The 27,626-nt window shown below is 43.6% G+C and overlaps 1 protein-coding gene across 1 annotated transcript in view; it reads right to left on the minus strand.

The window, feature by feature from the left end:
* The window catches only part of KCNAB1 (potassium voltage-gated channel subfamily A regulatory beta subunit 1), a 162,744-nt gene that overhangs the window by 6,579 nt on the left and 128,539 nt on the right, over positions 1–27,626 (minus strand). Inside the window, exons 7-12 of the mRNA XM_081008199.1 lie at positions 24,304–24,347; positions 22,083–22,169; positions 11,023–11,108; positions 8,767–8,887; positions 5,375–5,469; positions 2,161–2,281 (exon numbers count right to left, since the gene is read on the minus strand). Of these exons, the coding sequence (XP_080864325.1) occupies positions 2,161–2,281; positions 5,375–5,469; positions 8,767–8,887; positions 11,023–11,108; positions 22,083–22,169; positions 24,304–24,347 (554 nt within the window). The remainder of the gene's footprint in view (positions 1–2,160; positions 2,282–5,374; positions 5,470–8,766; positions 8,888–11,022; positions 11,109–22,082; positions 22,170–24,303; positions 24,348–27,626) is intronic.

A 27,626-nucleotide genomic window follows, 5' to 3' on the forward strand; every position in this document is an offset into this window, starting at 1 on the left:
TAGATTGAATTCACTAAAATGGAGACAAAATTTCACAAGGACTTTTATTTGAATTGCAAACTGATGTGGAAGTGTGGAGAACTGATAAAATTTGGAAAGTGAGAGAAACAAAAATTGACAGATTGGCCCATCCCTGCTTGCAAGCGCAAAACCACAGGAGCTGAGAACACCCTGGCTGAGAATCAGTGAGGGACCAGGGGCCAGTGTGTGTCCCACTTCAGCCTGAAAAACCCAAATCTAAATCAGTACACTATCTTGCCTCTGTCAGTCATGGCAACGTCCTTTGCAAATATGAGAAGAACAATTATCCCCCTGCCAGAAGCTGTTATCTAATCAGATTCTGCTTTGTGGAAATGATCTCAGTTACAAGGGGATTTATCTTTATTGCCCTAACTGTGAACTGTCCTAGTGTTTTGAAAGGACTTCCTTCTAAATCAGGGATAGTTGACATGGTTCCTGCCAGATGTGGAACTTCAACTCCCATCAGCCCCAGCCAACATAGCCAATGGTCAGTGACGATGGGAACAGTTGTTCAACAACATCTGGAAGACCCCCATAGCTTTTCCTCTTCGCTGGCAAGTCTTTTAGCCTCTTTCCCAAAGGGATGCTGCATCTGTTCCTTAGGATTTCATGGTACACTCAATTTGTTTTAATCAGGGTTGCAATTAATTAATGTTTAATTTGTTAATGATTATTTGATTAAACCCTTTTAATCAGCCAAATTGTGTCCCTAATTTAATCAGCCAGCAGGTTTTTCTATTTAAAAAAATATTTTTAAGGCAAGTACTATCTTAAAAGAGCATTTCCCCTTTTCTTTCACATATTAGGGACCTTCTAAGATTATGCTTGCTATGACAATGTGGTGCACATTATCTAGAAACACGTATGCTTCCTACTTCAGAAATATGGTTTTTACCCCTTAAGTAAATATATGCAAATGTAATCAATGACCACAAACCAGCTGAAACTCATATGAAAAGCGGCATGGTTCAGTGGTAGAGCAAAAGGTCTTAGGCTCATTCCTTGGCATGCATTTCTAAGTCTGCCTGAAATGCTAGAGATTTATTATTATTATTATTATTATTATTATTATTATTAATTTCTTTATAGCCCGCCCATCTGGCTGGTTTTCCCCAGCCACTTTGGGTCAATACTGACCTAGATGATCCAAAGAACTCAGTACAGTCATACCTTGGTTGTTGAATGCCTTGGTACTCATATGTTTCGGCTCCTGAATGATCAAAACTCAAAAGTGAGTGTTCCAGTTTCCAAACATTTTTTTGGAAGCTGAACGGACTTCCGGAACTCATTCGAAAACCAAGGTATGGCTGTATATGATAGCTTCCTATGAACCTTAATTGATCATAAGACGCTTGATTAAGTTGGGTGTTGTTTCTTTATGCCACCCTCAGATTTGGAAAAGCAGTATAGAAATGATTTAGATAAATGCACAAAATAAAATTAGCCATTGAAGACCACTGCAACCAACTCTCAAAAAAGGCATTGGATAAGTACCTCCTTTGTATCGCAAGCAGCTCACAGTGCCAGCCCAACTGAACATCACTAATGATATATGTTTCTTGGGGGGGGGGGGGTGTATTTGTCTGTGTGTTCTTGACATAATAATAGTTCATTAAAGGTAAAGGTAAAGGAACCCCTAACCATTAGGTCCAGTCACGGACGACTCTGGGGTTGTGGCGCTCATCTCGCTTCATTGGCCGAGGAAGCTGGCGTACAGCTTCCGGGTCATGTGGCCAGCATGACTAAGCCACTTCTGGCGAACCAGAGCAGCGCATGGAAACACCATTTACTTTCCCGCCGGAGCGATACCTATTTATCTACTTGCACTTTGATGTGCTTTCATTAGTGGTGGATTATGGGGCTATACTGTAACCAAAGAGGGATTCTCCACCCCACCCCACCCCACCCAACATTTGTGGTATGAAAAGTTACAGGATTGCAGCAGAATGTTACACACTATGCACTGATTGGAAGTGAAGCAGTGTGACTGCCCCAAAACCCGAGCAGGCACAAACAGTATTGAATGTGGAGTTGTGTCTGACTTCGCTGATAGCATCATGAATACGAATAGTTATGAATACACAATGCAAAAGACATTGGGAAGTGCCCATAGGGGGGAGGACTCCCAGAATCACTCACCAACAGCCAGCTGAGGTAGGGTGCATCCGAGGCGTTCAGCAATGGGGAAGAGATCTTTCAGCTTCGACTGCTGTTTTCTCCCTTCCTCGCTCACAATCTTCTCCTTTAGCCACTGATAGCACTGGGGAAACAGAAGACAACAAGATGTTAAAAGGAAGACAAACCTTAGAACTGTTAAGTTGTGGGTGAACATATCAGACGACACAGCGATTCTTCAAACAGCTCTTGTTTATTCACAGGCCAGAACAACTGAAGGGTTCAGTCAGCCTGCTTATATAGAGCTCCAGTACAACGTAACTGTAACAATTTTCTAAAACTATCCAATCACTGAACGTCACTTTCAATCCCTTATTTGCATAACTATCTACAGTATCCCCCTGCTGGCCCAGGGTGAGAACTTCAGTACATAACACGAACTCTGCAGTTTAAATCACACACTGCACTGTTACAGCCACTCTATGTCACAACTGCCAAGGGTGCTGGCAACTCACTGTGTAAGCTGAGGCCATCGAGTAGCATTTCCCCATCAGCAACGGCAGGGGTGCAATGTGAGATGTGATAGCTTGAGCACATGCAGTGAACACTAAACATTATGGCAGAGGGATGGGAAACTGGGCTGCGGCTGCCTCTGGTATGACATATTGGCCAACTCAAGGTGTGCCTTCTGTGGGCAGTACTTGTTTTCCAATGTTTTACTGCTCTCTGGGTGAAAGAAGGAGCTCAATGAGTTTATAAATGTTATGCTCTGGAGAGAAACGGGGGAGAAATGAGCTCCTGGCTCTCACTCCCAGAGCCAGCAAGCAAACAAAAACTCAGTTATCCTTTGGCCGCCAATCTCTAGTGCTGGACAAATCCATTTTCCTTAAACATGTGGAGCTTTGATGATTGCTTTCAAACATACCACAATGATTTCAGTGTGCTGCCATCCTTCAAAATGTCAAACAAGGTTGCTGTGAGGGGCATGGGTGGTGGTGGTTTGGCAACAGTGACAGTATGTCACAGATAACAGGCTATACTAAACAGGCTGCAACAGCAGCCAGTCAATGTGTCCAGGCAATTCATGTCAATATGTCCTTGTTAAGTTTCCTTTAAAAAGGCTTAGAAGCAATTCTGGATACAATTTGTGGCTGACATGCCAGCTTGATTTAATCAATAACGCCAGGAACGAAAACACTGATCTAAGTGTTTCAGAGCAGACTAAAGGCTGTGGAGGGACATCTGTTGGTCTTCAGTATATATACCGAGGCTGGGAAACCTTTTTCAGCCTGAGAGATGCATTCATTCCCTTGTGGGCAACCATTGGGGGCCATGGGCAAGTGGTGGATGGTGTCAGAGGCAAAAATGTGTAGCAGCACACAGCTGGCCAGCTGTTCAATTGCATCCCAGTCTGGTGCAAAGATGCACAGCCACGGAAAAGTTTAAACTGTCTCTAGGTCTCCTCCACCTCCACCTCTTGCTTAGTGAAAGCCTATCATGTATTCTTATCTAGCCCCACACAAATGAATCTTACTAATCAGTGTTATGTACTGAGTTGAATAGGATCCAAAATGCAACAGTCTGATTGGTCCCAGAACAATGCAGCAGTATGATTGGTCTGCAGGAGCCACCCAATCCAGCTCCAGATGGAAGTGAATCTACAACCTGATTGGCCTACAGGAGAATTCCGGAATTAGCCAATCACGTGCAGCCCATTGTGTAAATAATGTATATAAAGCAGATACTTTGAGGGGACTTTCATTCCTCCTCACCACTATGAGCTGAATAAAGAGGATGAAATCCACTCTCGACTCTGAGTATATTTCAATCAGGGAAGCAAGAAGAGATAACATGGAAAGATGTATGTAACAGGCAACTTGGATGTTCTCCAAGAATACTTAATGAAATCAGAATCTCTATCCACTTTATGAATAAAATCAAAATGGCAAGCAATGGGATAGGGTTGTATCTCATGCTAGTCATACTTGGCGTAGACCTCAGCAACAATGTTCTCATTAATGCTGAAATCTTGATTGTCAAGGGAATTATTATTATTGTTGCTATTTATTAAATTTGTATACCGCCCTTTACTTGTAGATCTCAGGGGAAATTCTTTCCGTCATTCAAACATGTGCTTCTTCACACTTTTCCCCTACCATCTTGAGCTCAGAAAAGATGTTTCTCTAGAGCAGTGTTTTTCAACCACTGTTCCGTGGCACACTAGTGTGCCGCGAGATGTTGCCTGGTGTGCCGTGGGAAAAATTGAAAAATTCAAAAGATTTTTTTTTTTAAAAAAAAAGTCAAATTTTTGCCCACTAGGCGGGTGCCGGACTGTGTCCTGGGTATGGGTGGGGTGGGGTTTTTGACCCCACCCTCGGCCAGCAGGGGCGCCGATTGGCGCTCCTCAGGGGGACACCCTCCACTTTTCTGATGTCCGGGCTGTGATTGGTCCAGACTCCAGCCTGGACCTATCACAGTAGGACATCATCTTCTGACTTCCTTCCCACCCGAGCACTGTGTGCGCAGCAGCGGAGAGAAGAAGACGTCGCAACTCGAGTCACCAGGAGGACTGGAGCAGGAGGAGACGGACGGAGACCAGGACTCGGCGGGAGTTGGCACTGCAGAGAGACCGCATCCGGATCCAGACCAGGCCGCAGGTGCAGCGTGAGGTGAGGAGGTCATCTGGAACCAGTCGGTCACGGTCGGGTCTCGGAAGAGAGACGAGTGAGTCCAGCCCTGTGCAGCAGCAGCAGCCCGGTAAGTGAGTCCTCCTGTCAGTCCTCCTCCTCCTCATGCCTATACCATCTGTGCCATGCCTATACCATCACCTGTGCCATGCCTGTACCATCTGTGCCATGCCTATTCCATCACTTGTGCCATGCCTATTCCATCACTTGTGCCATGCCTATTCCATCACTTGTGCCATGCCTATTCCAGGTTGCGCACTGAATAAAGTATTTTATAATTTTTCATATTTCTGTTTACTTACTATTTCATAATAAAGTAATTATAAAATACTTTCTTTGTGTTTATTTGATTCCTATTCAAGAGAATTACTTTATATATAGTCAATATAGGCACCGAGTTAAATTTTTTAACATTTTCTAATGGTGGTGTGCCTTGTGATTTTTTTCATGAAACAAGTGTGCCTTTGCCCAAAAAAGGTTGAAAAACACTGCTCTAGAGCACGGGGGGAAATATATTGTGATCGTACAAGTGGTTAGCATGGGGAAAATACCTTCAAAGAAGCCCTTGAGCTTTCGGGAATTCCATTGGCGTATTTCCCTGAGACAATCCCACAGGCGAGAGGGGACCACGTCATTGCTCCAACTCCTGCAGAACAACCAATCAGACAAGAGATAGCACTGAGATACAGTGGTACCCTGGGTTACATACGCTTCAGGTTACAGACTCCGCTAACCCAGAAATAGTACCTCAGGTTAAGAACTTTGCTTCAGGATGAGAACAGCAATCGTGCTCCGGCAGTGTGGCAGCAGCAGGAGGCCCCATTAGCTAAAGTGGTGCTTCAGGTTAAGAACCGTTTCAGGTTAAGAACGGACCTCCGGAACGAATTAAGTACTTAACCTGAGGTACCACTGTAATGTTAACATGATCCTGTAGACACCTCTCTCTCTCTCTCTCTCTCTCTCTCTCTCTCTCTCTCACACACACACACACACACACACAAGTGTGTTACGGATTACATAAGCAAATAAAAGCAAACATATACCACAAATGACCAAAGTACCTTTGCTATGAGGAAAAACTACATCATTTGTCCTTTACAGTTTAGAAAAACAGAAGACTGAGCTTCCAGGGGCTGGAGGGCCGGAGGCAACATGATAGAGTTTTATAAAATTACAGATGGTGTAGAGAAAGAGAGACGTTTTCCTCCCTCCTTCATAATAATAGAAATTGGGAGCATTCAATGGAACCATTGCTTAGTGGGCAGAACCACAGCAGATTCCTGACAGTGGGACCAGTGCTGTTTTACTGGGAGAGGGAGGGAGAGGGATGAAGGCCATATCTTGTGCGGATTCCCCAGCAAAGCTGATTCAGTATTCCCACAGCAGCTTCTGCACAGCTTCTACCGCTTGGTAAGCGACAGCAACTCCATCGCTGGGCAAGCTGCCCCCGAGTGAAACTGATTGGCAGGAGGTTCAGGAGAGGCAGAAACAAGCAATTCTTCCCGCAAAGCATAATTAAAACATGAAATTCATCGGCACGGGACATTGCGATGGATGCAAACTCAGACGGCTTTCGGAGGGGAAGAAGGCAAATTTGTGGAGGAGGGTGGGTCTGCTGGCGGCTGTCAATCATGAAGACTGAATCATGAAGATTGAATGATTCACTGCCTCTCTTGAAAGGCAGTGAATATTAGTTGCTGGGAAGCAACAATGGAAGGGAACTATTTTTTTTTTTTTTTAGTGATTTAAACAATTTCTATATTGCTGGACTTGTGAGTGGTGTACAAGAAATACAATACAGAAAAGGGAAACATCATTTTAAACTATAAAATCAGACTCCAAGTTAAAATGCTTGCTGGAATAATAATAAAGTCTTCAGTAGGGGCTAGAAGCTGCACAGGAGGTGGTGGGAGGTGTTGTCTGACCTCAGCTGGAAGATTGTTCCATAAAATTGGACCCACAACAATAATGCATGGCTTCTGGAGCATCTGAGATGCGCATCTGAGCCATGGGGGACTCCTAACATTGAAGACTTCAATAACTGGGCAGGGATATTAGGGATTACGTGGTCCTTGAGGTACCCTGGGCCCAAGTTATTAAGTGGCTTGTAAATTAATACCAGAGCCTATTGCCCTCATGCTCTGCTCATGAGTTTCCTAGATATATCTCATTGGAACTGGCATAGTGGAGGGGGAATGTGGGAGAGTGCATCTCCAGGACCTTTTTCCAGAGTGACAGCCATGTTTCCAAAAATGCATAGATTAGTGTAAGGTGTGCTATTAATAACGAATACATTTGCATGGATAAAGCCACACAAAAATGCATTATTTCAGGAAAAATTGCTTGCAAAAAAGTGCACATGAGTCAAAACTGCCCCAGCTTATGCCAAGCTAGCAGTTTGAAAGCACACCAATGCAAGTAGATAAATGGGTACTGCTGCAGCAGGAAGGTAAACAGCATTTCAGCTCTGGCTTCCATCATGGTGTTCCATTGCGCCAGAAGCAGTTTAGTCATGCTGGCCACATGACCCAGAAAGCTGTCTGTGGACAGACGTTGGCTCCCTCAGTCTGAAAGCGAGATGAGCGCCACAACCCCATTGTCACCTTTGACCAGACTTAACTGTCCAGGGGTCCTTTATCTTTTTACCTTGTTGTTGTTGTTGTTGTTTAGTCGTTTAGTCGTGTCCGACTCTTCGTGACCCCATGGACCAGAGCACGCCAGGCACTTCTGTTTTCCACTGCCTCCCGCAGTTTGGTCAAACTCATGCTGGTAGCTTCAAGAACACTATCCAACCATCTCGTCCTCTGTTGTCCTCTTCTCCTTGTGCCCTCCATCTTTCCCAACATCAGGGTCTTTTCCAGGGAGTCGTCTCTTCTCATGAGGTGGCCAAAGTACTGGAGCCTCAGCTTCAGGATCTGTCCTTCCAGTGAGCACTCAGGGCTGATTTCCTTAAGAATGGAGAGGTTTGATCTTCTTGCAGTCCATGGGACTCTCAAGAGTCTCCTGCAGCACCATAATTCAAAAGCATCAATTCTTCGGCAATCAGCCTTCTTTATGGTCCAGCTCTCACTTCCATACATCACTACCGGGAAAACCATAGCTTTAACTATACGGACCTTTGTTGGCAAGGTGATGTCTCTACTTTTTAAGATGCTGTCTAGGTTTGTCATTGTTTTTCTCCCAAGAAGCAGGCGTCTTTTAATTTCGTGGCTGCTGTCACCATCTGCAGTGATCATGGAGCCCAAGAAGGTAAAATCTCTCACTGCCTCCATTTCTTCCCCTTCTATTTGCCAGGACGTGATGGGACCAGTGGCCATGATCTTAGTTTTTTTGATGTTGAGCTTCAGACCATATTTTGCGCTCTCTTCTTTCACCCTCAATAAAAGGTTCTTTAATTCCTCCTCACTTTCTGCCATCAAGGTTGTGTCATCTGCATATCTGAGGTTGTTGATATTTCTTCTGGCAATCTTAATTCTGGCTAGGGATTCATCCAGCCCATTCTTTCACTTGATGAATTCTGCATATAAGTTACCTACTTGGAAGTAAACTCTACTATTTTCAAAGAGGCTTTCTCCCTAGTTCTTAGGATTGCAGCCCATGGCACTTTTTGGTGTGGGAAAGGAACATACTAAAACATTGTAGTTAAGCATTCTGCTTCTTTAGCCTGACACCATGCACCACTATGGACCTGCTATATAGGGTTTTGATGACACTATATTTATTATAATAATAAATCAGAGAGGAAAGCCATTGAAGAAGACTGGCAGACATGCTGTCACTTACCTCTTCGCACAGGGATAATTGCTGCTGGCAAGAGACTAATTGCACCTCTTATTGAACAGCAGGGGCTATGAAATATTTTCCGAGCAGACACCTTTTGCATAGAAATGATTTGTTCCTCATTCCCTCGCGAATATTAACAATACAGCCTTTCTGACATTACCTATCTTGTGATACAGTTCCGGCAACTGAACCTCTACTTTCTCTCTTTGGAAAAGGTGGTATTCTGCTTGTTCGCACACGGGTGGAATCATATTAAACTGCCTCGCTACAGAATAGGCTTCCTGTGGAGAGTCAGCAAAAAAAGAATAGCACATTAGCGGAGAGTTCTCCTGGGAGAAATGACGGAGCATTAATCAAATCAACTCTTTCCAAGGCAGTACACAATACAGATGTTTTATTAGTGTTGCAATGTTTAATACATTTGAACAAATTGATTAAAAGAACATCATATTAACTGGAAGCCCTTTTTTAAAAAAAAAAATACAACTACAGTCGTACCTTGGTTCTTGAACGCCTTGCCAGTCGAATGTTTTGGCTCCCAAACGCTCAAACCCAGAAGTGAGGTTTAAGAATGATTTTTGTAAGCCGAACGTCCGGCGTGGCTTCCACGGCTTCTGATTGAGTGCAGGAAGCTCCTGCAGCCAATCGGAAGCCGCGCCTTGGTTTTCAAACGTTTTTGGAAGTCGAATAGACTTTCGGAACAGATTCCATTTGAGAACCAAGGTATGAATGACGGGGAACACCTTCTGTCCTGCTTGTGACAAGGCATCACTTAAAAGCACCTGCCTGTACCACGAACACATGCAGCCTGCTTTGCTTCTCTAGAATTATTTTTCTTATATGCATGTCTATGTGGATTTCATCAAATCTTTCGAGATTTCTATCCACCCCCCACCCCACCAATGATCACACTACCTACCACAGCAAAAGGGGTGTGGACTGTCGAATTTTGGATTGCTTCCAAGTAGGTGGCTCCTAGAGCTGCTGCTACCACAACTTACTCTGATTAATTAATTAATTAATATACTGCTTAGTGCCAAAATAGACTTCTAAGTGGTTTAGAAAACAGAGGAACCAGGAACACAAACACTGCTAATGAATGCTTTCCCCCGTAAGCTGGTTTTCAGATTGCCTTTTGTACCATTAGGGGCATTGCACTTTTACTGTGCGCCCATGCTGGTATGTTCCCTGAGTCCCTGTAAATAACTAAATTAATAATAATAATAATGATAATGATGATAATACAGTGATGCCTCGCAAGACGAAATTAATCCGTTCCGCGAGTCTCTTCGTCTTGCGGTTTTTTCGTCTTGCGAAGCATGGCTATTAGCGGTTTAGCGGCTTAGCGGCTATTAACGGCTTAGCGGCTTAGCGGCTTTAAGAAAAAGGAAACAAACTCGCAAGAACTCGCAAGACGTTTCGTCTTGTGAAGCAAGCCCATAGGGAAATTCGTCTTGCGGAACGACTCAAAAAACGGAAAACTCTTTCGTCTAGCGAGTTTTTCGTCTTGCGAGGCATTCGTCTTGCGGGGCACCACTGTAATAATAATAATAATAATAATAATAATAATAATAATATAAAAAAATGTCCCAATGAGCACAGCACAGCTGCTGAGAGTGGGAAAGGCTAATTTCCACTTTACTTGGGCAGTATTCTGTCTGTCTGTCTGTCTGTCTAAAGTGATGCTTAAAAATAATAACCAAATATTGAATTAGTGCTAAGTGCTTATGCATTTATGCCCTTATAGATTCAAGCTCAATTGCCCATTGCTGAACACAAAACATTTTTTAAAAAACCCCTCACAAAGTTTTTAACATTTGGTCTGGAAGTGCAGATTGGAAGCACTTATCTAGAGAAAAATGCACTAAAATGACAGCGAGTAGGAAGGCAGTGGGGAGTCCATTTGTTTTTAAAAAACCATTTTAAAATGTGTAATGGAGCTATTGCTGAACTTTTAAAAAGTATATAGATGGACCCGTGCTTAAGAGACTTTAGCATAAATAAAACTTAAGTGATAACAGGAGTGAAAAAGCAATAGCAAAGGTGTGCTGAGCGGGCAGTTGGTTTTGGCAATAGGGTTACTGTCTTAATATTTAACTGCACACATCAAAACTCCAACCTTTTAAATAATAATAATAATAATAATAATAATAATAATAATATGGAAGAGAAGCTATGGGAGTCTCTACCAGCTATGTTCTTCTCTTCTTCTAAAAAAGCTAGACTTTTTGGAGCCTGGGAAAAGACTGAAGAATCGGAAGAAAAATACAGGAAGGCAATGATTGGACGATGGCACTGTGTGGATGCCCCGTAAAAAACGAGGGAGCAGACCATGGCAATTCCACACATCACACCTGGCGCTGTTTCAATGCTTGCAGCTCTAATAACGCTGGATCCTCTCGCAAAGCTACCTTACCATTATTTCCATGGCACTCCATCGGGAGGTTCCCCAGTACATGGCCATGCCTTGGTTTATCACATGAGTCATCGCCCGGACAATTTCTAAATTGGAAAGAGAGAGAGAGAACAGAACCATATCATATACAATTGCAAGCAAGGTGGTTAGCAGACATATGCATTTGGGACCAAGGGTGTGTGTGTGAGAGAGAGATGCAACGAGGTCGTATACTTAGCAATCCTCCCTAAAAAGAAAGTTGGCCTTTTCTTATTTCTCTTTCCGTATGTTGGCCTGCAAGTTATGCTAACAAAGGTTGGAGTCCAGCTTTCAATCCTGCATTTATAAGTTTGCCTCTTTTATGCATTACGAATCAAAAGTAACCGTGGAAGAAAAGGCTCCCCCCTTTATGTATTCAGGTGGTATGAATGTTCTTACATTTTACGCAATAGTGTACAGTAACACCCCACCTTATGCGCATTTAACTTGTGCGCATTCAGCTTTATGAGCATGACAAAATAATTTTTAAAAAAATATTAAAAGGGCTAGGGTTCAGGGGGGAAATGACCATGGCAAACCCTTCCACCACTGAGCATACTGGGTTTTGACTATACAGTCATACCGCATGTTACGTTTGCTTCATGATAGGTTTTTTTCAAGTTGCATCCTGCAGCGACCTGGAAGTACCGGAAAGGGTTACTTCCAGGTTTCGCTGCTCGCGCATGCGCAGAAGCGCTAAATCACGCTTTGCACAAGCACCAAATCGTGCCGCACACCTGTGCAGATATGGCGCTTCAGGTTGCGGGCTTTTCATGTTGCGAACGGGCCTCCAGAAGGATCCCATTTGCAACCAGAGGTACCACTGTACATGATTTTGACTTTAGGTATGATCCCCAGAACATACCCCTCACAGAATTTGCAGACTTACTATGAGAATATGCAACCATATACATGTCTGACCACCTGCATGTTGTTGAGGCAAGTAGAGTCAAAATAAGGATAGAGAAAGGATATTGAAACAGCTTTGGTAGATTTTAGTGTGTGTATACCCAACCTAGGTGCTGAGCCTATTTGCTGCTGCCTCCATCACCCGATGCTCTCTGGCTGGTCATCTGGGTATCCTGGACTTTGGCCCCCTAGCTGTACCATCTTCATGAAATATTCACATATCCCATGATAGCCCTATGGCATGGTCACAATAAATAAACTCACTGCAATCCACCAGGTTGTGGGTTAATATCAAGTAGATTCAGTCAGGACACCTTGCAAATGTCTAAGAATCATTTGTCTCCAGATGTTCTGGTGTCTACACTGTCCCTGGACTGTGGAAACTGAAATGTTGCTGGGCAACTTTGAGCCCCACATCACATCTCCGGGGCTAATCGCAGACGCAAAATATTATCCTTACTTTCATACAGACAAACCCTGGAAAATCATTACCAGGAATATGGAAGGTTGCCAAAGGCTATTATTACAAATTGTATTTGCTGTTATCTTGTGAGAGGCTAGTGTAATTTATGTACAACTGAGGAGAATCAACACATGGTTTTGTGAGTCTCCTACTAAGCAAAAAAACACACCTGTCCACAAAGAGAAAAGTTTAAAACTTAAACAACACAAGAGGGCAGCATTGTAGAAAGAGATACATGGGAATACTAACTTTTTGGGGTTCTTTTTGCTTTTAAACTTCATTGGATTAATTTCTCAAGTGGAAATCAGCTTATTGATCCAAGGGCAAGATGTGCAAGGCTTGCACAGTTGTGCTTTTGTACAAATCCCTGTATTTGGGCCCAGGGCATGGTCTAAAGCGGCAACCTTGCTAAAGCTAAGCAAGATAAGTGCCTAGATCACAAGCCACCCAGACTGCAGCCCCATGCATGTCACCCAAGCAGAACATTGTCACCATGTGGTAGTCTTGTCCTCCATGAATCCGTCTAATCTTCTTTAAAAGCTACCCAACTTGGTGGCCATCACTGCCCCCTGAGGGAGCAAGTTCTATCATTTAACTATGTGCTACACGAAGAACAACTTCCTTTTTATAGAAAGGAAGCCTACAATGGAAGCATAAATAAATTTCAGTGGGTCGATTCCTACAGCCATTTTGGGATGATGGCTGTCCCACTGATCCTGCCATGAGGAAATTGGTACACTCACAATGACTCTGACATGGCTTGTGCCTGTGCAGGATGCTGCGAGGCATGAAGAGATAAATTCATCCCTCTTTGCATTTTCTGTGTGCAACTGCAAACAAAGCAACGGGAACACTAGGAGTGGTGTGTCAAAAACTGATCTAGACTTCATGCAGCGCATAGCACCACTAAGGAAACAACTGCCTCACCCTGTCTGAAAGGACTAGAATTCAGAAAAGACCAAACTTTCATCCACAATCACCATGAATTAAGGTAGTGAGGACAACTGAACTGTCCACTGGGCCTCTGCACACTTCTTCTCCTCCAGCTTGCCCTGTAGATCTTGCATGGAGCTAGGGGTTAGGCTAGATGACTGCTAAGGTCAGCTCTATAATTCTTTGAGGCCATTGTCTCCTTTTCCCTTAGGGCTGCCCATGTTTGGTTGTGGCTCTCTGTGGTGTCCAGCAGACCTCTTTTCCATGACCTGCTGCCTAGTCCTTTTTACTGGAGACGCCAGAGATCATACATGGATGCAAATCACAAGCTCCATCATTGTATGACAGTTTGAAAACAACCACATTATTTTGTCTTCTATCCTGCGACACATACATTGGATTAATAAAGTGCTGCTGCTGCCCTTCCCACAGCCCAGTATATATTCCATCTAACCATCTGAGCTTTCTGAAACCACTGCAAGATCAGGAAAGCCAAGCCAACTAGTGACCAGAAAACGTTATACGTGTTTTTTCTTTAATGAAATGTGTAAACTGTGCCAGTTTCTATGGGCCTCGCTTAGTCATCCATCTATTGAGTTGACAGCGCAGGGGATGATTACATTAGAACTTCTTAACGCCTCCAGGAATTTTTCACTGTAGAGTTTATTATCTCCCATGCCCCAGCCATTTATTTTTATTCAAGGCTTTGTTGCTTTTTGGATGTTAACTCTTTTATATCTTGCTGCACAATCTTTTGCTTGAATGAGGAAAACCGTATCAATCAACTCAGAGTTGCCAACCTTTGGTCTTATGGGAGGGAAACTACAACTAATCCAGAATGCGGCAGCTAGACGGGTGACTGGGAGCGGCCGCCGAGACCACATAACACCGGTCTTGAAAGACCTACGCTGGCTCCCAGTATGTTTCCGAGCACAATTCAAAGTGTTGGTGCTGACCTTTAAAGCCCTAAACGGCCTTGGCCCAGTATAGCTGAAGGAGCGTCTCCACCCCCATCGTTCTGCCCGGACACTGAGGTCTAGTGCCGAGGGCCTTCTGGTGGTTCCCTCACTGTGAGAAGCCAAGTTACAGGGAACCAGGCAGAAGGCCTTCTCGGTAGTGGCGCCCACCCTGTGGAATGCCCTCCCACTAGATGTCAAAGAGAACAACAACTACCAGACTTTTAGAAGACATCTGAAGGCAGCCCTGTTTAGGGAAGCTTTTAATGTTTAATAGACTATTGTATTTTAATATTCTGTTGGAAGCCGCCCAGAGTGGCTGGGGAAACCAGCCCAGAGTGGCTGGGGAAATAAATCATAAATTATTATTATTATTATTATTATTATTATTATTATAGCTGAACATACTCTCTTTGAGAGTGTTACTTCCCTGACCTTCAAAGAGTAACAGGACCTGTCAGTCATGGATCTCCCCACATTACATCTCATGGGTACCTCCAATGTTTCAAGATAAAGCCATCATAATATGAACCCATTTCACAGTAATTTGGCAGCAAAGGTGTGAAACAGTATGAACTAGGTCTTCTTTCATAGAACCATAGAATTGCAGAGTTGGAAAGGGTTCAAAGAGTCTGCTAGATGCAACCTCTGTTGAAAAACCTTCAGTGAAGGAGAGTCCACAATGTTCTTTTATCATCCTCAGTCCTCTTCATGCTCAGAAATTCTGAGAGGGAGGCCCTAACTTTCAAACCAGGGACTGCAATTGTTGTGGGTACTACAAAATTCCCATTCCAGAGAAGAAAAATTGGCAATGCTCAGAACCACCCCTGCAACCCCTCCCCCAACCCAAGCAAAACACCTACAGTCAAAAGAGATAACACATATACAACAGAAGCAGGACATATTCAAATACTGTAGACAACACATCACAACCTCCATATCGTTGAGCCTTTCATTCAGCTGGAGAAACCATTGGCACCTGCAGTCCTGCAGTTTCTAGTCTCTTGCCATTGCTTTCCTATCTCGCTTCAGACCAATTCCGATGCTGCTGATTTTTAACGAGCAAATCATAATAGTAAATGCAGCTTCCAGTAGCCAAAGGTGTTGCTGTACTTGGGATGGAATATCGCATTCAGTCTTAATTGCAAAGCATCCATTTAGAAAAACAAAACACATAACATGCCAAAAGATGGCATCATCCTTCAGGGACAGAACATCAGAATTCGTGTATGTGTGTGCGTGTGCGCACACACAAATGAACAGTTCAGAGTGACATAGAGTGCACCGTTGCCATGGAAACTCCACACATGGTAGGGATGCCAACAAATTACCTCTGCCTTCCCTATTAGCAAGATCCTATGCACAGTTCTTTGGAACTAATTCCTACAAACTACACTGGAAGTTACACCAATGGGTATAGGATTTCAGCCTTATTCTCTACACTTCTGATACAGGAAGAAAGCAATGCCTCTGATTACTGCGTGTCCAGAAAGGAGTAACGAGAAAGATATTCACAAAAGAGGAGGACGGAAACAGAGTATTTTGAAACGTTCAGAGTTCCTGCCCCCCTCAGTATTGTTGCACGTCCCTCTAATCTCTGAGCAGTGCAAGATTCCAGGGGTCCCAGGTGCTTACCCAGGGTTCCTGCTTCCACAGAGACTGGGATGTCTTTATGATATATGGTTTATTTCCACATATGCACAACCTGAGCCTAAAATGGAGGGGTCCACAGCATTAACACCTCCAAAAGGGTCTTGTTTCTCCCATTTCCGCAGCCTTAGATTCAAACAGAAATCAGACAGTGCTCTCCAATGCTGCTCTGACTCTCTCTCCAGTTTGCTGCTTTATTTGTAGGCCACATCACTGCCAAACTCTGCTCTAAAACTCTAAAGAACTTTGTCCTTCTAACTAACCACAAGCTGGGAGGGACCCCAGCCATTTGCCATCTCACACAGAGCCCCTTTCCTTTGTTTCCCTTAATGGCCCATCACCCAGGCTATCGCCAACACATGAAGTTAGACTAGCTTATATTTTAACATTTGATGGATCCAGGGGTTAGAAGGGTCTTGCACAGAAGGTATAGAAAGCTCCCCCCCCCCAGCCCCAAACTCATAACAATTAGAGTGTTATTCTCCTCGGCATCTTTAATGCCATTTGTGACATTTGTTGTTGTTTAGTCGTTTAGTCGTGTCCGACTCTTTGTGACTCCATGGACCAGAGCACGCCAGGCACTCTTGTCTTCCACTGCCTCCTGCAGTTTGGTCAAACTCATGCTGGTAGCTTCAAGAACACTCGTCCTCTGTCGTCCCCTTCTCCTTGTGCCCTCCATCTTTCCCAACATCAGGGTCTTTTCCAGGGAGTCTTCTCTTCTCATGAGGTGGCCAAAGTATTGGAGCCTCAGCTTCAGGATCTGTCCTTCCAGTGAGCACTCAGGGCTGATTTCCTTAAGAATGGATAGGTTTGATCTTCTTGCAGTCCATGGGACTCTCAAGAGTCTCCTGCAGCACCATAATTCAAAAGCATCAATTCTTCGGCGATCAGCCTTCTTTATGGTCCAGCTTTCACTTCCATACATCACTACTGGGAAAACCATAGCTTTTACTATACGGACTTTTGTTGGCAAGGTGATGTCTCTACTTTTTAAGATGCTGTCTAAGTGACATGTAATATAGATAATAGAATAGAATTCTGGTCCAACCCCCCATGATGCAGGAATCTTTTGCCCAACACGGGGCTCAAACCCGCGACCCTGAGATTTAAGTGTCTCCTGCTCTACCAGCTGAGCTGTCCCAGGTCCTCGACTACTGTTGTAAATGGGCTAAAATAGCTCAGCCTCCTGTCAATTACGGTTCCATGGATATTAAACTAGCACAGACGCTCCTTCTCTCTTGCCAGCAAATCATAGCAACCCTCCTTTCTGTGTGACACTCAAATCACATGAGCAGCCGCGCAGCGAGAGTATTTCCAAAAGACAGCGGTGCAAGGGATGTAATTATCACAAACACCATGTGGAGCTCTTTGTTTTCTCTTGTCTATCTGCCATGTGTGCTCGCATGTGCGTGTGTGCAGCCTCCCACGAACTGCTTAATTCCCTGTCAGTCTAGAATGTGAACAATGAAGCACGATCTCCATTATTCTTCCCTCACCCAGAGATTGACTTATTTCGCTGCCGCCGCCACCGATTCACGTATTAACCCCTCAGATATGCCCATAGGGGGGATGTCATGAGGCAGCAGGAGGAGATGGTTAGAGGGTGGAACAAGTGATGCTTGGCAATAAATCAAGCCTGAAGAAGGAAGAGTGGGATTGAGAAGGATCAAAAGCTTGAAGGCAAACCTCCTTCCTCTTCCACTACCCCTTAAGATTGTTGCTGTTCCTGAATCAGGGTGTGCAGAAGATAGACTGGGATCCACGGGTAAATTGTCATATGCCCTCTTTTCTCAGGACACATCCTCTTTTTCATGGGTAGAGTCATCATAGCGATCCATAGTTAAACGTAGAAGTCGATGAATGTGTCCTCTTTTTTTTGCTCTTCAAAATATGGCAACCCTAAATGAATCCCTCTTTCAGCAAACTTTCTAAAATAATTGTCCCAGTTGGTACCTGTCTTGGAACTGATTTTATTTTCCGTATGTGCTGTTGCTTTAAACTGTTTTTATATTTATATATTTTTAAAAATCGTTTTTAAAAATGCAATCACTTTCACTATTTTTAGATATGTATCTGACATAGATAGATGATAGATAGATAGAGATATATAGATATACTATAATATATAGTATTATAAATCACTTAGTGATGCCTCATGGGAAGTAATTCATAAATGACATAAATAACAGCAGCAGCAATAAATAGATCTCTGCGTGATTTGCAATAGATCAGCATGGGTTTCTGACTCCACATCATGGAGCATCAGATAGCAAAAACTAAAAAGCTTTTTCAACCCTTCCAAATTCAGTTGCTGGAAAAGGATGCTGGGGAGCGGAGGGGGAGCAGGAAGATTTGGCTCCCAGGCCTGATCTTCCCCATTCCTGTTTTACAGCAATACCTATATCTTGCCCAGGGCTGTCTCAACCTGACTTGGCCCAAGCCCAGATCCCCCCATGAATTGGCCTGATTTGGTTCTGAATCTAGCACACAGGTTTAGTGCTGACGCCCTGACAAAATGCTACGAATTTAGCATGGCTCATCATTGCTAATGCTGCGAAAGCTTTGTGAAAGTGTAACATTAAAAGGCTTCTCTCTGGCATTCCGCTATTTGCTCAAAAGATTCTTTTGCACTTTGTCAAAAGCAGCAAGTAAAGAAGTGCCGTGTTGACTTGTGGAACAGCCATGAAGGCTGATGGGAAAGGTCAAGATCATCCGCTAAAGAGCTGAGTTGCTGACAGCAAGCAGCAAAGACAGTGCAAGTTCTGCTGCTGCCATACATTGTACAGCTTGTCCAACGGTAGGAGCAGCTTACTAGGCGAACCGTGAAGAGTTGACTGTAGGAAAGAAATGTCCCTAAGGCTAAGGCTGCAATCCTACACCTAGTTATCTGGGATGAAGCTCCATGTGACTTAATGAGATTTACTTCTGGGTCAACATGTATAGGGTTGCACCGACAGTCTCTCTTTGAATTATTCTCACCTTCTGGGTTGCACAGATGGCTGTCAGAGGTGTTGCCATTCTGCTGGCAAGATTTCAAATTGTCTTCAGTGCCTCAAGTGGAAGCACTTAGTGGAAGCATAAATACTTGTCACTATAACCAAGAGGGGGAGCTGCAAAAATGTGTAGACGGAGCTGACAAACCTCCCTCCTCCATCATCTGCTCTCTGATGTGTAGTTATCCCTGCCGAGGATTAATGGGATGAGTCACGAAAGGGCTTTTACTGCTTGCGTGTTAGTGCAACGAAGAGGCTGGGCAATTGCCTGTACATCTGCAGAAGCAAACAGGGAGGGAGGCTTCGAATAGGTGCTGCAGCCCTGTGGCTTGTGGCAGAAGGTGAGGAGGGTGATGCTGCCTGAGCGGTCACTATAGAGGCTGTATCAGGGGTGTCACCGGACTAAATAAATCTTGCAGCACAACCCTTTGCACTTTTGTCTATTTAGAAGTTTAGCCCCAGTGAGTTCAGTAGGACTTACTCTCTGGTAAGTGTGTATAGCAGGCGTGCGGAACCTTTTTCAGTCTGGGGGGCATATTACCTTCTGGCTGAATTTCAGGGGGCCGCTGAGTGGGGAAATAACAACAACAACAACAACAACAACAACAACAACAACAACAACAACAACATTCAGTTGTGGGTGAACATATCAGACGACACAGCGATTCTTCAAACAGTTCTTGTCTATTCACAGGCCAGAACCGAACTGAACTGAAGGGTTCAGCCAGCCTGCTTATATAGAGCTCCACTAGAACGTAACAGTAACCATTTTCTGTAACTATCCAACCACTGAACGTCACTTTCGATCCCTTATTTGCATATATGGACCTGAACTGTCTACAGTATCCCCCTGCTGGCCCAGGGTGAGAACTTCAGTACATAACAAATAAAGCAATAAAACATCAGAGATTAAAAACTTCCCTAAACATGGCTGCCTTCAGATGTCTTCTAAAAGTCAGATAGTTGTTTATTTCCTTGACATCTGATGGGAGGGCATTCCACAGGGTGGGTGCCACTACCAGGAAGGCCCTGTGCCTGGTTCCCTGTAACCTCACTTCTCACAGTGAGGGAACCGGCAGAAGGCCCTTGGAGTTGGACCTCAGTGCCCAGGCTGAACGGGGTATGTATAAATAAATAAATAATAAATAAATAAATAAATTATACTGGGCTGAAGTCATTTATAGTATGGCTTCAGTTACAGCAGCACAAACTGTGCCTTTCACCAGTGGAGCTAATGCGTAATACTTTTCCTCAAAAGCAGGACACAGGAAGCCCCCATTCCCTTGCTTTCCCTTGTATAACTGGTGAGCTGTTGCACCAGCCTTCCTAGTTTTTATGCTCCAAAACAGCCCTTAGCTTATGGCTGTAGAAGGGAGATAAAAGCTACCTTTCTCCAATCCGCCTGCCAAAGCTGCAAAAACCCACCTTTTTGCCACACAGGATTTCCTCCGCTCTTAGTGTGTGTAGAATCACAGGATGTTTATGGCCCTTTAAGTAATGCTGCCTCAATCCCTTGATGTGGTACATTTCTCTTAAGAAAAACAGGTCTCACAGTTCAAAGTGGGAAGCTTACAACCAGGACGGGAGATGCTCGAAAAAGCATGAAGCAGATGGCACAGAACATCCAGGGTCAAAATAGACAAAGCAGAATGCTATCAGCTGAGAGGGGTATTGGTACAGAAGCACACGGCCATCAGAAACTAGCACTCGTCAAAACAGGGAATCGCAAGAAGGCAGCCTGGTACTTCTCCAGCTAACAAGTCGGGGCAAACTCCATGCTTCTTGTTTCAATAGACTTGGCCAACTATGTGAATGTCACCCTCCCGCCTCTCTTTCTCTCTCTCTCACACACAACTTAATGTTATATATAACAACTTAATGTTATATGTACCATGATTGCAATCCTGTACAAAGTTAGGCGTCTCAAATCCCATTGACTTCAATTATCTTCATAGTTAGTAGGCTACTGGGCTTTAAGAGGTTTTATCTATGTGCAAGATTGCAGGCCTGTTTTTTATCTTTCTATATATTATAACTGACTGAGCAAAAAGGTTATGTCTCCCTCCAAGATACAAGACATGTTATGCTCCATGACCTCATCAACTGCTGGCAAATTTGCACTAGACTCCGTCTCCAGTGAAAACTCTCAACCCTACAACCGTAGGGCATTGTCAGCAAGCATCACATCAAAGCAGCCTTTCAGAAATTGATATTGGCATTTGTTCCAATTTACACTAAAGGGCTGCATCATTTTGCTTTGCAACGTCTTACAAATTCATCTACGCAGAGATTAATCTACATGTAGGAAATTGTGCCTGATCTGTGCATTTGGGGGGAAACAAAAGCCCATGTTGCAGATTATGTGTTTGGAATAAGGAGTTCTCCAGCTGAGCATGGGCTCAGGAGAGGTAAACTGACTGAAGTCCTTTATCCTGGCTGAGATGGAGATACTCTGGTGTAAGTCCTCTATCCCAGCTCAGCCAGTTCAGCTGGGACTCAGCCGAGGCTGGGGTAAATCCCTTAAAAGTGGTGTTATTAGGGTGTGGCAGAAGGAGACTTGCTATGATTTCACACTCCATTCAGTCTGGTCATGAGATCTAGCAAACCAGCAGAAACTACATTGGCAAAAAGCTTTATTTTAAATGCTTATTTTCCCTCTGAGCTGAACAACGGTAAGATACATCAAAATAATTTACTCCCGTGTAAACAACACTGGCTTTCTATAGTTTGGATTGTGACCTCAATCTCTGTAACGTTTTATTTCCATGGTTGGCGACTGAGGCTGAAAAGAAATTGCGAAAACACATACAAACCCTTGCAGCCAACTTTAATTTGTTTGACTATGTCAGGAAAAAGAAATATTTACATACATGGAGTGGATGGCATCAAAGTTGCTTTGGGGATATTAATAATCTGGCCCTGGGGTTATAGACACAGTTAACACATTCTTCCGCAGAGCTGAATCCGCACACAACTTTCTCAAGAGTGGAAATGTGAAAGACTCCAAGAGATTAAGACTGAGATGTTTTTCAAGTAATTTCCCTCACCTGAATACTTGAGGAGAGCCATTTTCCTGTTGGTATAAGCTCCTGAGCTGGGGCCAGTCAAGCAAAAACTTTTATTAAATCTCTCACTAACCTTCCATTGGGGTATTATTGTCTGGTCGATTTGCAAAGACGACGTCCACATACTCAAGCTGCAGCCTCTGAAGAGAGCCTTTTAATCCTAGAAGTAAAATAAGGACGCATTAGAAAGAGAGAGAGAAAAAGAGAGAAGACGACGTGTGGAACCCATGACAAAGAATCTGATGACTCAAAAATATTATGGGCCTGAACCATCTTTAAATCTGCTCCAGAGATCAGTGACGTTATGCTATTAAAAACAACCAAAGCATGAGTTTATGCAGAATTCATGGCCCTCCACATTTTTAAATTTTTTGGAAATCATAATTACATTGAAACTTGGATTGGAGTCGACAACCATTTAACCACAGTATCCTTCTGCGCTTGTCAAACTGTAGCCTCGGGGGACAAAGCTGATGATGCAGATTTTGTTTCACAGTAAGTCTAATCAAAATCGTGTCAGAGTGAATTATTTTGCATACTCCGCCTCTCCCTGCAAGACTGCACTGGTATTGTTCCATGGAATTAAGCCCTGCCAATCAGCGAACCACTAGGATTTAAAATCTGGAGGTGAATCTGGCACTCTAATATACAGTCATGATTTTCAACCTGGTACGATGCTGCCGAAGGCAGATTCCAAACAGGCATCCCTGCAGCAGGGATGAGCAAATGCCTGTGAATTTTGATTTCTTTCAGTTTTCCAAATCTTAAGTTCAGTTCTTCTTCATTTCTATGTCAGTTTCTGATTATTATTATTTTAAGTGAAAAAGGTCCTCCAGCAAATTCACCAGCATTTTAGCACGAAATTCTCCCAGTATGTACATTTTTGTATGCAGTTTTACCTAATATGCATATTTTTGAAGCGTGCGTTTCCTCCAATGCAATGCATGAATGCTACTTTTACTTACCGTATTTTTCTGTGTATAACACGCCCCCGTGTATAAGACGCCCCCTATTTTGGGGGACTACAATTTAAGAAAATGGGGGCGGGGCAGAGATGGCGCAGAGTTGTTGAGCTTTGGGGGGGGGAGGGTTTCCCTGAGCTTTTTTGGGGGGGGGCAGAATGCCAATGATCACTCACCTGACTCACAAACGCTGAGAATCGCACTCGTCAACAAAGCAAACAAGCGTCTGCCTGCTCACCACCAGCAGTCAGCAATCACCCGCCCAATTGTCGCAGCAGAAGCCAATCAAAAAGAGCCCTTGCCGCAGACTCCAATCACCCACCAAATTGCCACAGCAACAGCCAATCCTAAGCAGCCCTAGCCGCAGACATCAAGCACCCACCCAATCACCAGTGACAAGCTGCTGCTCGCGGCTGAAACAAATTGCCTGTCCCCACTCTGCACTATCCATGTATAAGTCGAACCCTGATTTTTAACATTCTTTTTGAGTAAAAAACGCCCCTTGTCTTAGACACAGAAAAGTATGCATTTTAATGTGCAGTTTGCCTTAGTATATGTATTTTTGTACACATTGCTGGCAAAGTGATTGTTCCATCCGGACAAGTGTTTTGGCTTGCCAGGTGGAACAATCTCCCCTTCTCCTCCCCCACCCAATGTTCTGGGATTCTCTTCAAGCCATTGGGGGTTGCATGGGGTAGGAGAAGGGGGCAAGTCCCATTGCTCTTATGCAGGGCTTCCACAGGCAGGACTCACTAGCTGCACATATCTGGTCTTAAACATGGACTCATTACATCTTAAGCCACTATTTCCTAGCTTCAGCTCTTTACTTGCAAGCAACTGAAGAGCAATGCAGGAATAGCAACATCATTGGGTTGTTGCCAACTATTCAGATTCATTGAAATTAATGGACATGATTAACTCAGACCCTCCAAGTGTCCCTAATTTCGAGGGACAGTCCCGGATTTACAGAAACCATCCCGGTTTCTGATTTGATCCCAGAATGTCCTGCTTTTCCTTAGGATGTACCTATTTTCATCAGAGAAATGTTGGAGGGTATGTTAAGTCCACTCCTTTCAGTAGGTCTACTCTGAGTATACGTGAGCTGGGTAGAGCCCAAGGCTATTGCAATATTATGCCAAATGCAGTGCTTTTTTCTAAAATAATGTTTAGGGGTACTCTCATTTTCCTACTCATATTCAAATACTGCCCCTCAATGAGGCCAAACTTGGATTCACAAAATGTTTAGGGGTATGCGTACCCCTATGGGAAGCACTTTACCATAATAACACATTATCACATGCACACCAAGTATTTTTTATTCATACGATATACCTTCAATAATGTGTTTTCTTGAGAGTCCTCTTTCTGTTTCAGCTCTGCAAGGAGAAAAGGCATACATCTTCATGTGAACATTGTTGTTCCATACCCTTTGACTTACAAATGGGATTCTGCTGCGTCAAAAATAGTCTCATAGGACCTTTCGCTAACAGCTAATACCTTTGGTTAAAGCAAACAACTGGCTATATTGAACAGGTATCCCAAAACAATTATCACACATTGGTAGATCCACTTGCTTTTATGTGTGTATATATATATATATATATATATATATATATATATATATATATAAATATATATAATGTTAACCTTGGCTTCAGCAACAGATGAATAATTCTACATGAACACTTTTACAATTCACAGTCCGGATCCGGTCTTTCATAGTTACCTATGTGTATCGCTGCATAGTTTGCCAGAGCAGAGAATTTGAATAGACCAGCCCAGTTGTAATGCGGATTCTCTCAGGGCTGATAGGTTAAAATTCTTAAGCAGAGCAGGCTCCCTAAATTAGGGTTGCTGAGTGCAGGGGTGGAGGAAGGAGTGTGTGGTGGGGGCGGACTGTCCCAGGTGTCTTTGCTGAGGGGGGGGTGACATTTGGCAGTCGCAGGTGGGCGGCACGCCGAATGTCCGCCATCGGCAGCTCACTCTGCCCCCGGCTGCAGGGTGCACACGCCACTCTGTGCACCTGAGCGGCTATCCTGCGCCTGGGAGGGCACCCTCTGCACTCCACCCCCCTTGGGAGCATGCCCACCCTGGGTAGTGCGAGCATACGCTCCGCCGCTGACTGTGTGTCCTCCTTTCCCCAGACATGTTCTTCTTTTTCAGGAGTAAAATTTGGGACACATTCTATTTATTTGCTTTGAATGGCCATCATAGCATTGTCTTGTTTTGCTCTTCAAAATATGGCAACCCTACCTAAATGGCCTGGGTGTTTTGAAAGCTCAAACAGCAACACTCCCTATTTGTACAGAGCATATACGAGAAATAATGCCTAAGCAGTAGTAATCCAATAACAAAATATTTATACCAAGATAGAGCCGAACACCAGTTTAGTCTCTCTGAGTGTGTGTGTGTGTTTGTTTGTTTGCGTGTGTGTTCTCGCGCACATAAAACCAACCAAAAACCTCTTGGTTCAATTAGAAAGCCCATTTTCAACTTCCTTTTAAAAAAGCCTTTTCAAACTGTTGCAGGAATTTATGTACAGGTTGGTGGGGGGGGGGTTGCCCCTCCAGCAGATATCATGCACATGCAGCCCACTACCAAAATCAGCACAATCATTTTTGTGACTTTTGCGATTTGTCCCCACAAAACACTTCATCAGTTTCTTCCTATCTATTCAAAGGGCCTTTGCTGCACGATACCAAATGTAACAATTCACTGATAAATGTATCTATGTACTGGCTCACTGGGAAAACGTCAGAAATTCATATAGACATGTGAGCTCAGCTACTCAGCAGCCCCTCTGCCTGAGTGGTAATTCCTGGCATCCTGATACCTGAGTGCCAGACAGGTAGCCATTCCAGAAATAACAAACCCAGATGAAGACAAAATGGTGTGATTAACTTGGCTGGGAAACAGGGAAATGTAAATATCTCTTTTGTTACACTTGATGGGTGTTTGGTGGAGGGCAAGGAGAACCATAGGGCAGCATCCAGAATGCTCAGATTACTGCCACCAGACCTCCCCTTTCATGATGTAATCATGATGTATTAGTGATGTAGTTGGGGCGGGGTGTAACATGGGGATTAGCAGCTAATAAAAGTTTGGGTTCTCTTTTGTTTGGGGCTTCCATCTTGTTCCACCTTGTGGCAGGTGGGAGTCCTGTTGCGACAGTCTTCAATAAAGACCAAGCCTACTGGCTGCTGTTTTGCTCTAGTATTCCTGGCTGGTGTCCTTGTTTTTTGTCCAAGGGAGCCCTCAGATTTCTCCGTTAACAAAACAGAAATCTGAACGAAGTCCAATAACTCCAATTTGTGACGCAGCTCCCTGCAATACCAAAAATTCTCTTTCTGTGTTAATTCTTTTTTTTTTTTTTTTAAAGAGAACAACAAGAAGTTTCAGTTTTGCTTTCCTGCTCCTTCAACTCTACTGTCTGTAATAAGAGCCTGAGTGTTGGCAGTAAGACACACAGGGGTTTCTGAACACACGCACCTGCAGTTTCGGAAGTCCGTGGAAAGTTATATTGCAGCTAAAATTGCCAACTGGCAAGCAGCCAGACTTCCTTACTTAATAGGAAGGAGTTCAAAGATGTTTGGCATGTAGGCTACATTCAAAGCCTGCATTTTAGCTTAATTCACCAGAAGGAAATCTTCATGCTAATTATCCAGGATTAGATTCCTATGTATCAAAGAGACCATTTCCTCCCCTACGTAGCTAGGACATGCTATGAAAGGAGCTGGATTCTGATTAAACTCTCATCTGAGCAGCAGGAAAGAAGGCAATGACTACCTGCCCCCAGTTCCTGAAATGGCCATTTTAAAAGTGCAAAAATTTTTTTTTGGCTTCATCAGCATGTTTTTGATTTTGTGTGTGTCCTTGTGTTCATTTTCTTCCCCAGCCCTTGTGTTCATTTTCTTCCCCAGGAACAACCTCGTTTGTGGTCTGCAATCTAAGAAGTATGATTTGAATTTTTAGTTGCCGCTTCACCAGACTTCAAGCACTAGAGGGAGGGGTGGTCCGTTGGCCTGTTCTTATGTTCTTAAATTATTTTCTCATTGAAGGCAGCAAAATCCTTCCATTTGATGACGCCTAAAATCACCTGTCTATCAGGTGAAGTGTTTTTATTTTAAATGACTTTTAAAAAATAATAGTTAAAGCCTATTCAACTCTGAATAATTTTGCCTACAGTTCAAAGGGTGGGTTGGGCACAACAGTAATAGTAGTAGTAGTAGTAGTAGTAGTAGTAGTAGTAATAATAATAATTATAATAAATTATTTCTACCCTACCCATCTGGCTGGATTTCCCCAGCCACTCTGGGCAGCTTCCAACAAAAGATTAAAAATACATTAAAACATCAGTCATTAAAAACTTCCCTAAATGGGGCTGCTTTCAGATGTCTCCTAAATGTCATATAGTTGTTTATTTTTTTGACATCTGATTGGAGGGCGTTCCAAGTAATTTTAGCCAGCAAAATTTGTACAGAGTTCCTGTGAACAGAGGGAAATAAATTTTTCTCTTCCATTTAGGCCAACATGGGGAGAGAGAGAGAGAGAGAGAGGCGGTCACATTTTATTTTAAGCAAGATGGTCTTTTTGACCTGGTCCTACTACAGGGAGTGATCTGAGCTTATGCCCCAGGGGGTCACAGGAAGATATTT

The sequence above is a fragment of the Podarcis pityusensis genome (assembly GCF_964106645.2).
Source record: "Podarcis pityusensis genome assembly, chromosome: 5".
Classification (NCBI taxonomy): domain Eukaryota; kingdom Metazoa; phylum Chordata; class Lepidosauria; order Squamata; family Lacertidae; genus Podarcis; species Podarcis pityusensis.